The 12,053-nt window shown below is 45.7% G+C and overlaps 1 protein-coding gene across 3 annotated transcripts; it reads left to right on the top strand.

Moving 5' to 3' along the window:
- The first annotated feature begins 1,797 nt into the window (after positions 1-1,797).
- On the top strand, positions 1,798-11,492 carry LOC118095073 (uncharacterized). Of its 3 annotated transcripts, none has more exons than XM_035135994.3 (4): positions 1,798-2,106; positions 3,344-4,269; positions 6,517-6,643; positions 7,348-11,492. In XM_035135994.3, the coding sequence occupies exons 2-4, from the start codon at positions 3,559-3,561 to the stop codon at positions 8,388-8,390; spliced, it is 1,881 nt and encodes a 626-aa protein (XP_034991885.1). In that variant the 5' UTR covers positions 1,798-2,106; positions 3,344-3,558; the 3' UTR covers positions 8,391-11,492. The 3 variants fall into 3 exon arrangements, with proteins under 3 accessions (XP_034991885.1, XP_060137529.1, XP_060137530.1); XM_060281546.2 differs by having other exon boundaries at positions 1,806-1,942; XM_060281547.2 differs by lacking the exon at positions 1,798-2,106 and adding an exon at positions 2,416-2,509.
- Positions 11,493-12,053: the final 561 nt, after the last annotated feature.

Below are 12,053 nucleotides of genomic sequence, written 5' to 3'. Positions count from 1 at the left end.
CTACCCATCATGTAGCAGTAGACATAGCTGCAGAACATCAGTCAAGGGAGGAAAAAATGCAAACTTTGCTTTTATATGACAGGCAACTTCAAAGTGTGCAGTTGCACACTACCTATGCTCAGGTCCCAATCCTAAACATACACATTAGACTAGACTGGAGCATAAGTCCCATTGAACTCGGAGTTTACTTCTTGGGCTTCCACTGCCAGACAACAAAAGGAAAACACCAACATCCTTGCAAACCTCCCAAATGAATCTTAATGAAATATTGGTCTTGAAATAGAACATTTCTCTCCTCCCCCTCCCCCCCCCGCCTTTGTTTATTTTTTAGGTCAGGTATTGGAGGGGGAATATTGAGTTGGGAGTGAATGGGAAAGAGGGATCTTTGAAAATGACAGCAGAAGGAGGAACTAGTTTCCGTGTGGTTAATCATTATTTGTGACAATTCAATAAGATAAAATAAAAAGTTATAAAAACCAATAAACTGGCCTTTTCAAAAAGTCTCTAACTCCCAATATTTAACACTCTCATTTTTACCGAGTGAGATTCAAATTGGTTGAGCTGTACCTGATAACTTTTCACATTGATTTCAGTAGGATCCGAAGTGCAACTAACCTGGCTTGGATCCAGCCTGTTGAGTTGGTCTTGACAAGATAAGAGCGCTGGTGGATCACAGCAAAGGTTGCTCTAGTCTAGCATCCTGCCTCCCAAAGTGTCCAGCCAGATGCATCTAGAAATATCCAATGCCCTGTGCCCCCCCCCCCCCGCGCAGTTGACCGTTGAGACCAACTGTCTTTGAACATGGGAGATTCCACTCAGCTATCATCCCTAACAGTCACTAACTGGCAAATCCTCTGAAGATTTGTCCAAACCTTTTATAAATGTGTCTATACTTGTGGCTACGTTTTGTGTAATTGTGAGGAAGTACTTACTTTTGCGTGACCTGAATGTATCCCAATTCATCTCTCTGAACCCCATGTTCTGAGATTATGAGAGGGGAAGAAAACAGTTTTTCAATCCATTTTCTTTTTTCACCATGTAGAATTTCAGAAAGTTCTATTATGCTTCCCTATCACTCCTTTTGTTTTTATTTTAAAAATGAATTTTCATTGGTTTCCAACTAAGGTGGGGGGGGAACCCTTCAAGCTTTAACATCCTCTTCTTGGGAGGATATTCCTACCCTGCAATCATTTGTTGCCCTTTACTACATTATTTTCTCCCTTTTGCCAGCTCTACATTATCCTGTTTTTAGGTTGGGTGACCAGAACTGTATGTAGTACTGTATTCCAAACATGACCACATCCTGCAAGTTAGCTCACTAGTCAGTACAACCTTGTAGGCAGCCCATAATTTGTTTCCATTTTACAGATCGAAGACAGAAGCTGAGAGTGGACTTGCATAGAGGCCAGGCCAGGGGTTTGTTCGAGTAGTCAAAGCTATTAAGGCAATGGGGGAAAGGGGAACATCTTCCATAAGCCTGTGCAATTTTACTTAAGAGTAAGCCCTACTGAAGTCAGGGTAGTCTCCTTCCTGATCCTCATAGGATCGCATTGTAAGCGTCCCTGGTGGCATTCTCGAGATCGGTTTTTATGCGGTCTGCGTCATCAATTAGTCACTCTTTTGAGCACTAAAAGAGACAATGTTGACAAAAAGGATTGTGCGATCTGGTCTAAAAAAAAAATGGGCACATCCACTGCCTTCTTAACTTGGTGTCTCTGAGCCTGCAGCAAGGAGTTTCTCCTAGACCAGATTATGAAGGGTTAAATAGGTTGGTCTTTCTGGGTCCTAGAGCCCTTCCATATCGTTTAGAGACAGGGGGAAGGAATAAGGTACGGAGCTTCCTCTCTCACACACACAGTTTTTTTTCTCTTCTTCTTCCCAGCAGCAGCAAAAGCAGCAGATCGAGACAGTAGAAGCCCCCAAGCTGGGCAAAGCAGCGGAGGTGAGTCGATGGGAATTCTGCATCCGGAGGACTGCAATTTGCGAGATATCTGGAAGTTGCAGGCATTTGCTTTATTTGACTGACAGGGAAGATGTGGCTTCTGCTATAAGGCAGGGTGGAGCGATGATCATCAGCTCAAAACATGGGATGCAAATCCACATGAGGTACCAATAATCCTTCAACAAATCTTGGAGCTATTTTATGAAGTGTTTTGCAGTCTTTAGCTTGTTCTTTGTCACAACAGCCTTGTGAAATAAGAGTATACTTGTTCCCATTTTGCAGATGAGGATAACTGAGGATGTGTTTAGTCCCTTCAATGCCCAACAGTGCTTTCTAATGCATAAAACAGCCTTCCCTAATCAGAATAGTGCAGACAGAGATTTTGTATCAAGTACTGTGATGTTCACCTGTGGGTTGTAAGCCATTAACTAATAATAATGATAATATTCATTCATTCATTCCCCCAGCCACTCTTGGCGGCTCCCAACTGATTAAAAACAGAATAAAACATCATATGCATGACTACTGAGAAGCAAGCCTCACTGAGTTCAGTGAGACTTATTCCAGGTTAGTGTTTATAGGATTGCACCTAAGAGATGCTCATGCATGTGTGTTAGCCCACCTTGAGACTGAGATATGGTTTGTACTTTATTGTCTGCACAAACAATTGCTTGTGTGAATGGTCCACTTGCAATGAGCAGTGGGAGAAGAGAAGACTTTGCTGAGTTCCAAGCAAGTTGTCACTGGTTATCTTTGTAGTTGTGTGCTCTGCTGCCCCATTCTAAAATGGAGATTAGGGTACCAGATGCAGATCCAGAATCCTGAGGATCGGCTGTGAAGATAGATCTGAAAGTATGTGAACAATGGCTGAAGATGTGCAGAAGTCAGAATGAAAGGTGAGCAAGATTAAGGCCTGAGTGCCTTAAATAGCTCTTTGCCACCTGCTCACACCAGAATAGCACAAGCAAAAATAAATAACCAAAGATAAAATAAAATTGCACTGGTTCCAGAAACCTGCATTTCTTTATGAATCCTGCTTATTTCAAATCAGTGTTTGAAATGTAGGGTCTCTCAGTAATCTGTGTCTTCTCTCTAAGATTTTACCAACCATTCTGATTTCTCCCTCAAACATCTCCCCAGGCTCTTGCAGTGTTTAATCCCTCCTAATTCTAGTCCCTGTGTGATGTTTTTGCTCTTTCCAGACACCACTGCCTTCCATTTACCTCAGAGCAATGGCACTGATTTTTCAACATTCCGTTCCTAGCCCTTATTCTGTGACATCACAGCAGCTCAGCCAATGGCTAGGAGCGAGGCATGAAGTCAGTGGATAGTTGTGCGCTCACTATATGTCTAAATGTCTATATACTATATGTCAAAAGTTCTCTTTCTCTCTCTTCACAGGTTATTAGCGCCTTAGATGGGAATTTTGCTGTGCTCTTGATGGAAGTAGCACTGTTGATGATAAGCCCTGTTCTGTTGAGCACCGTCCTGCCAATTTTGGCAAGGGAGTTGAGAGCAGCATCAAGGCCAAGGCCAAGGAGACAAAATGGCTGCAATCAAAGGGAAGCAATAACGCCACAGCTCTAAACGCCTTTGAGAGCAACCCAGAGGGAAGAATGGAGGAGCCAAACCCAGGACATCCTGAACTGGGGGGAGGGGTAGGCAAGTCTCCTCGGGCTGTCCAGGCTGGGGCAATCAGCGAATTTCTAAGGTGGGCCACACCACACCATGGTAGGGTTGAGAGACAGGAGGGAATGCACCCTCATGGAGAAGCCCAGTGGCAAGAAATCCTCAAAACGGTACAGTCCTCTCACTCAGGTTGGGCAACTTCTCAGCTGCCAGAGTTGCCGCCTTGGGATGACCTGTCTACATTCGAGCGGGTAGTCGATGCCTGCCAGTGGCCACGAGGAGAAGGCGTGGCCAAACTCGTGCCGAATCTCACTGGAGAAGCACAGCAGGCCTTCAACAGCCTAGAAACCCGAGAAAGAGGAGACTACGGGAAGGTGAAAGTTGCCATCCTGCGGGAGGACTTTCCAAACGTGGAGGCCCAACGCCAGCACTTCCGCCAGTTCCGCTACCAGCAGACCGAGGGGCCCCGGGAAGCCTGCAGCCGGTTGCGGGAGTTGTGCCACCGCTGGCTGGAGCCGGAGAGCCGGACGAAGGAGCAGATCCTGGAGCTGCTTATCCTGGAGCAGTTCTTGACGATTCTGCCGAAGGAAATCCAGATTCGAGTCCGAGAGCGCGGGCCGGAGACCTGTGCCCAGGCGGTGGCCCTGGCAGAGGGTTTCCTTCTGAGGCAGCAGGAGGGGGGGAAACGGGGGCAACAGGTGAGGTCATTTATTCATGGTGGTCTTAAAGGGATGGGGGTGGGAGGACCGAATTGGAATTCTTCAGGTTGTTGAGTTTTAAGGAAGCACTGCTTCCTTAAAACTTTGACACATGTCAGTCATGCAACTATACTGTCATAGGACCTGCAGGCGGGTGGTTTCGCCTCCTGTCAAAGTTGGCCTGCAGTAGTAGGGGACATAATGATTTGGTCCACTGGGCACTATCACCTATGGCAGGGTCAGCAAACTTTTTCAGCAGGGGGCTGGTCCACTGTCCCTCAGACCTTGTGGGGGGGCAGACTTTTTTTGGGGGGGGGGATGAATTCCTATGCCCCACAAATAACCCAGAGATGCATTTTCAATAAACAGACACATTCTACTCATGTAAAAACACGCTGATTCCCGGACCGTCCGCAGGCCAGATTTAGAAGGCGATTGGGCCATATCGGGGCCCTAGGCCTTAGTTTGCCTACCCATGACCTATGAGAGTTATGCCCTCTCACCTGGAAGGCCTGTCCCCTAACTTGACTTGGCTTGCCGTGGTTAACTTGCAGCAGCGTTCAAAATTCACAACTTGTGACCAAGTGAAGATGCCTGGGCACCAGGATGGCACCTCCACCATCTGGAGGTGTTTGCCTGCAGATCCTTGGATATTGACTAGCAACATATCCTGTAGAATTATATCCGTTATATTTTACCTGCACAGCCAGAATGAATTTCGGGGACCAAAAAGTCACATTGAATAATACAACTTTCGAGCCATCTGGCCCAAGAATGACAACCAGGCATTCTGATTTTGCATTCTGCTTTGTAACTCTGGCTTAAGGAGCCATATGGTGCCTGGGTTTCTAACACTGCCTGGCAGTGAGTAAAATGCACCCTGTACATACTTGGAGGCATATTATAAGGCTGAGCCCCAACACTGACAACAGATGGCTGATCTAATCACAGAATATACTTCGGATAGAGGGGTCATTTTTCTTGCTGCAGCAGCTGAGAGCAATGCTGCTTCCTTGTTTTTATGGCCAAAGTTTTCAAACTATGGTCTGCATTCAAGCTGCATTCAGGTGGTCTGCAGAAAGTCTGTGGAACAGAGAACAGTATATGTACTTAGCTCTGCACTTGACTGATGTTTTTTTCTAATGATGGCGATTAAGACCATTTTCACCTGGACTGGATTATCAGACTAATTAATCCCTAATTTAGGGCCCATTATTTCCATAGTTCAGTGTGGTGCAATCTATAATCCCCCTAACAATTTACCAGTTTAAAAGGGCTCTTCTCTGTTGCCAGGCCACCGTCAAGTCCAAACATAGAAGCAGGATAAATACTGGAGCTACCCTGAGTCTTAAAGCAGACCAAACTTTACACCTAACATCACAGAATTTGTTCACACAGAAAAGCAAGACTGTGGTTGTTGTCATATATATGGTATGTGTGGGGTTTGATTTGTAGGACAAAGGTTTATTAAGTGGTCCATTAAGACACTCTGCCATTTTTGAGTGGGGGGTGGGGTTGGGAAGAAGAAAAAAGATACTTAAGAACTTCTGTCCTATGGAACAATCCTGAAGCTATAGAGAAGAGAACTTTGCAGTTTCTTAGCAACAGTCTACACCAGTTAGGGAAGTGCATCTATAGTTGCCCAGCCACCACTCACCTGCTTTCTCCCAAGCCTTGAAAAGCCTTTTGTTCTGGTCTGTTGTGAGAAGGCAGCAGCAACGAGATCCAGCAGGGATCTCTACAGAACTTCATGAAGAAGTTTATGAAGTTGGCTAAGGGAGGGAAAGCTGTGGCTCTGCAGGTGTTGTTGGACTCCAGTTCTCATCATCTGTAGCCAGCAAGGGTCAAGGATGCTGGGAGTTCCTCCCCACTTCTGATCTGGACAGTGGCCAGAACAAGGCAGAAAAGGGATTTCTGCCTGCCTGGCTTGGAATAAGCTTCAAATGGTTGTGGCAGGCTTCACTTTTGTGTGGTTGCAAGTTTATTGCTTCTCACAATGGATAAACCAGGCATCCCCCAACTTCGTCCCTCCAATTCCCATCTTCCCCAACCACTAGTCCTGTTAGCTAGGAATCATGGGAGTTGTAGGCCAAAACATCTGGAGGGCCACAGTGTGGGGATTCCTGGGATAAACGCTCAACACCACCATTCCATATTTGTTTCTCTCTTGATACCATGGAGGCTATCAGCCCGTGTAGGCCCAATATTCCTTCTTCACTTCCAGTGTGATTGTTGCTGCTGTTACAGGTATCGGGAACAGCCCAAGAAGGGCCTGCAAATTGCTCTGAAGCTCATCGGCCTCTGGTCAGCACCAGGCAAAGGCAAACCTACAAGGAAGTCAGGCAGCAGGACAATGGGAATGCCAGCTCTCCCGGTAAGGAACCACACCATTCCCTACATTATTTCCCCTCTAGTCTTCATTTTGCTAAGGGTATGTTTGTCTGAATGTGGCCCATGCTCGTTATTGGCTATCAATATGATGGAAAGAGTGGTGACAGTTCATTTGCAGGTGTTCTTGTAGGAAACTGATTATGTTTGACCCATTCTGTGGTGGGAGCCACCACAGAAAAGGCCCATTCTCGTCTTGCCACCCTACAGACCTCTCATGGAGGAAGCGTACGAAAAAGGCCCTCAGATGATGATTGCAGGGTCCCGATTGGTACTTACCTACCCAACACACCAGACTATGCATCTGGATTGGCATGGAGGTGGGGGAAGATCAGTGAAAGAAAAACTCTGCATTTAAGGGCAAACCACATGCTTAACATAATGCAGTTGGACCCATATGTGGTGAACTGATGCTTGTGGCTAAAATATGAGCTGGGAATCACTCTGTGCAAGTTGTGTTGTGGTCTGTCAATCTAAACTTGATTTAAGTCTAGTTACATGCAGGAATTTTTGAATGTAAGATTTTTTAGATGTTGAATAATATGTCAACATTTTGCATCGTAGCATCTTGATTACGGTGCAGAATTCTTTGGAGTACGTAATTTTTTCGTTAGGGTTCAACACAGAGCGTGTATGTGTGTGTCTACCTAGTCACGACATCATATCTGGCTCTTCTTTCCCACTCAATAGGTGCCAAGTTTTTGGGAAGAGCTGGACAGTATTTCCAGTGTCCGGACTGTGGGAAAAGGTTTAGGGGAGAGGAGGAACTCCGAGCTCACGGCGGCATCCACAGGAAGGACCGACCTCATGCCTGTGCTCAGTGTGGGAAAAGATTCACCCGCCCGTCGGGCCTAGCCAAACATTTGAAAACTCATTCAGGGGAGAAACCTTACCACTGTGCTCAGTGCCCAAAAAGCTTCATTCAGATGTCACACCTCACCAGACACCAGAGAATCCATACTGGGGAGAAACCCCACCCCTGTGCCGAATGTGGGAAGCGCTTCAACTGCCCATCGGACTTGGCCAAGCACCAGCACATCCACACGGGTGAGAAACCCTTCCGCTGTGCCGAGTGTGGGGCAAGGTTTAACCAGTTCTCGCATCTCACAAGACACCAGAGAATTCACACAGGAGAGAAGCCCCATGCCTGTACAGAGTGTGGCGAAACCTTTAGCCAGCGAGCGCATCTTATCAGCCACCAGAGAATCCACACGGGAGAGAGGCCCTACCGCTGCACCTACTGCCAAAAATGTTTTAGTCACCTCTCGGCTCTTACAGTACACAAGAGAATCCACATGGGACAAAGACCTTACGGCTGCCCTGAATGTGGGAAAAGATTCATCGCTTCATCTGCTCTAACCAGGCACCAGAGGACCCACTCAGAAGAAAGGCCCCACACCTGTGATGAGTGTGGCAGGAGGTTCAACCAGCTCTCTCATCTCCACAGGCACCGACGGACCCATTCAGGTGAGAGGCCCCACAGCTGTGCAGAGTGCGGGAAAAGATTCAACCAGCTCTCGTCTCTCACCAGACACCAGAAAATCCACACAGGGGAGAAGCCTTTTCCCTGTGACGAGTGTGAGAGGAGGTTCGTTCGGCTGGCCGACCTCATCATTCACCAGAGAATCCACACGGGAGAGAAGCCGTACCGCTGCACCGAATGTGGGAGGAGGTTCCGGCAGAGACAAACGCTTGTTAAGCACCAGAGACTTCATCCAATAGTGAATTCATAATCTGTTAACATGAAGCAAAGCAAAGCCTTTCCTGCTTTGGGGTTTATATCCAAGCAATTGATAGTATAAAACTGGAATTATGTTTTTTTTATAAAAAGAAAGAAAGAAAGAAATACGAGGGAAGACATTTAATTCCAGCATCCCAGTTTCCCCTGTTACTTTATCTACTGCCTCTCTCTGTTCCTCCCAAGGAAACGGATGCAATAGTTTACAAAGCCTTGTTAAAAGAGGATCTTCCGGTAGAATTTCCCCCCAGACACAAAATAAATTAAAATTAAAAAGACAGGCATGCATGCAGACACACAAACAAACATGCATGCTGGAAACGGAAGCTGTTGGATTCGGAAGCTGCCTTCTGCAGTGTTCCAGCGTCGTGCAGACATTTGGATGAAATCCACAATATGTTATAGGGATGGTGAAGATACTTTAGTGTTGGGGAGAACGGATTTCTCCTTAAAGAATTGGAAATATAGAGATCAAAGGGGTTGAATGATCTGAGCCGACTTTCAGCATAGGTTTTCTGGTACTAAGATGAGCATCTTCTTTTGTTAGCGCTGTTTTGTCCCTCAACCATCCCCCCTCGCCTTCTTAATACCGTATGAGGAATGCCACACCATCTCAATTGCTGCTCTGCTGTTGATTTAAGGCAAATCTTTTCCTCCAGCTTTGATGGAACTTCTGATTTTATTTATGTATTCCTTTGAATGTAACAAAGGGCCTTACAGACTAAATCAACAACTCTTGGGTGGCTCATTATCATTCCCACTTTTCCAGATGAAAGGGCTAAAATAGACAAACCCTCATGCCCAAGGCCATAGAAGGAATCCATGGTGGATCTGGAATTTGAATCGGGACACTCCAAAAGGTGGCTGGCTCTCTGCATATACTACATTGTACCAGCTCACATTCCCTCCCTCCCTCCCTATTTTCTCATCACACTCTTGGCAGAAGGAAACAAGAGGAGGAAACAGAGATATGGCACCTTCACAGAATTGTGATCTTATGTAAATTCATGTGGTTCCTGTTTTCCAGATAAGAAACTCTTCCTGAGACAGAATGGTCCAAGGTCTCCCATTGAGGCATGGCAGAGTCAGAGCTCAAGAACAGGTCATGCTTGCTTTCTCGATCTTCATAGGTTTTAGCTTGGAGAGGTCAGAATAGAATTAAGGTATTCTCCAAGCTGTTAGTATTTTGCAGGAGGGGTTCAAGTGCGTATTAAATATTTACTTGTTTGTGCATCCCCTGCAAAAAACAAAACAAAAAAACCAACCCCATAGACTGTTTGCATTTAGGAAGGTGATGGGGAAATGCACTGAAAAGAGTAGTATGAACAAATGATGAATGGGAAGGTGTATACCTGCTATGAAAGCAAATCAGGATGAATTCCGGATGAGTGCTCATTGTCGTATAACCACCCTGCAAACCAATCAAAATGAATGCTGAATAAAGATTGGTCATAGTCTTACCTCCCTGTAAGCCTTGTGGAAGCAAATCATGATGAATAAACATGTCATCTGGAGGAGCCCCCATATTTATTTTGTGTGTGTGCCATTACTGCAGCACCTGCCTTCTGCAGTCTTTCTCAATGAGAGTCTTTCCTCTTAAAGACAGATACTTGGAACTCTCTTGTGCTGTAAAAGCCAAGTTTGGAGGGGGAATCACAACCGACAGGCCTTTTTCTCTTCTCAAGCAGCATGTGATTTTCAAGAAAGCACCCTGGTCTGAAGAATGAACAATTCTGCCACTTGCTGAACATGACCATGTAAGCCAGTGGTAGCCAATGTTGTGCCCCCCAGATGCCAACTCATCCCTGGCCATGTTGGATGGGGCTGATGGGAGCTGGAAGGCACCATGTTGGTTACCCAAGTACTTATATTTCAACTCTTGTTGGGTTTAGTCCTTGACTCCAATGCTTGAGTAGCGCTCTAAATCTGGAGGCTGAATAGGAGCCTTCAGGTGTACCAAACACATGTTCTGTCACTGTTCTTCCTTGTTCTCTCTCAGCCTCCATCCTGCCCTCATATTTATCTCCAAGGCTAGAATGGAACCTGTTTTGTGATGGTGGAGAGGGAAGCAATGTTGAAAGGAAAGCCATGGACCTCATCCCTGCTTTTTATTGACCGTCCTGGGCCTCAGATAAAGATATGCTTGGAAAATCCAGTCCACTGGTAGCCTTCCATGTTGTGGCTGCATCTATAAAAACTTGTGGGTGAATATGGAACATGGTGAGAATGGAATTTGGCCATTTGGTTGAGATAGGAGGCTAGGAGCCATGATGAGAAACTGTTTGTTTGTTTTTCCCCCTTTCTAGCCTTGTGGCTTCCCATTGATTCCATGGAGACTGGTGCAATGACTGCAAAAGGCAATGCAAATATAAGTTGTGCCAACCAGATCATCATTTCATAGATGCAGGAAGGGATGGTCCTGCCCCCCCCCCCCCAGTACTGCCTTGATCTCATATTGCAACTCCTGCATTCCGTTTTTGCAAATTCCTTCTTTTACACATAAGCTCCAATGGAGCATTGCAAAGATAAGAAATGATCCACAGTGCAAATCCTATGAGGACAAAGTATGTTTAGATTGGAGGGGGGTGGGAAATCAAGTGTTTCAGAGGAAGGTTATTTGAGGCAGACCATGATAGGCATCCTTTGCTTGCCCTCAGCATCTGCTCTGATCCAGCTTCCAGGCCAGAGGATGGGGTTTCCAGATGTGCTTGGGCATTATGCCTGTTAAAAATTATTAGTGGAAGTATGGGCTGGTTCTGAGCTTGTGTACCTTCTTTCAGATGAGCTGATGCCTTGGTCTGAAACAGTTCTCATGCAAGTGTGTGTGCAAAGTTATCCATAACAATGCTTTGGAAGCAGCTAGGAAAGAAAGAAGGGAATATCACTTTGCTGTTCTAGGGTTTGATGTGAGGGAAAGATGCAGGCCAAGCTGAAATACAGAATGAGGCAGGGTTGAATTGCCTAGCAATTATGTGAAATCTAAACAATACATCATGGAAAATACTGCGAACAGTTAAGTATCTTTGTTAGGGGTGACACAAAAAACAGCTTGCTGCATTTCTGTGCTATGATTTTATTAAAGTACAACTTTCCTGATGATGAGGATTCCTTTTGTGGTGGCTCTCTTCATCCCTATTTACACGCGTGTGCAAGGAAAAGCAAAACTTCACACCCAACCACCAATGAAGGAAGCATTTCTCATGTTTCTGTGTGTGTGTTTTCCACCTCACAGCACCAAGACAGGAGTGCCAACTCTGAAGGTATTGTCCATGTACCCAATTGTTCTTATTGGCAACGGGCAAGCGCCTGCACTTGTCACAAAGAAAGTGATGTGGCAAAGAATTTAACTATCTCTAAAAATGGACTAGATATTTCAGTACTTGCCGGCCAGTTTTTGCCAAATTCTGCTTCCATCGCCCACTATTTTGTGACAGGCTCTGCCCCTATAACACCATTTTGTGTCCATTAATTTTCAGCCACCTTAAGTGGCAGGGGGCTAGGAAGGTAGAAAGTTTGAGAATCCTTATTATTATAAGAGCACACCCTACTTCAATATAAATTACACCGTGGTAGACCCTAACTTTCTCCCTTGGCTCTGAAGGAGTGACACCTGTTTTCTGCCCTGCTCATGCCAGTTCTTCTTTGCCATCAAATCTGG

Source organism: Zootoca vivipara, chromosome 12 (genome assembly GCF_965207765.1).
Source record: "Zootoca vivipara chromosome 12, rZooViv2.hap1.1, whole genome shotgun sequence".
In the NCBI taxonomy this organism is placed as follows: Eukaryota; Metazoa; Chordata; class Lepidosauria; order Squamata; family Lacertidae; genus Zootoca; species Zootoca vivipara.
This window is presented reverse-complemented; position numbering and strand designations above follow the sequence as displayed.

Excerpts from the sequence above, each read along its gene's own strand:
- LOC118095073 (XM_035135994.3), top strand. The coding sequence starts at position 3,559 with ATGGAGGAGCCAAACCCAGGACATCCTGAACTGGGGGGAGGGGTAGGC. Across the intron at positions 4,270-6,516 it reads GGGGGAAACGGGGGCAACAG|GTATCGGGAACAGCCCAAGA; the intron begins GTGAGGTCATTT and ends CTGCTGTTACAG. Across the intron at positions 6,644-7,347 it reads TGGGAATGCCAGCTCTCCCG|GTGCCAAGTTTTTGGGAAGA; the intron begins GTAAGGAACCAC and ends CCCACTCAATAG.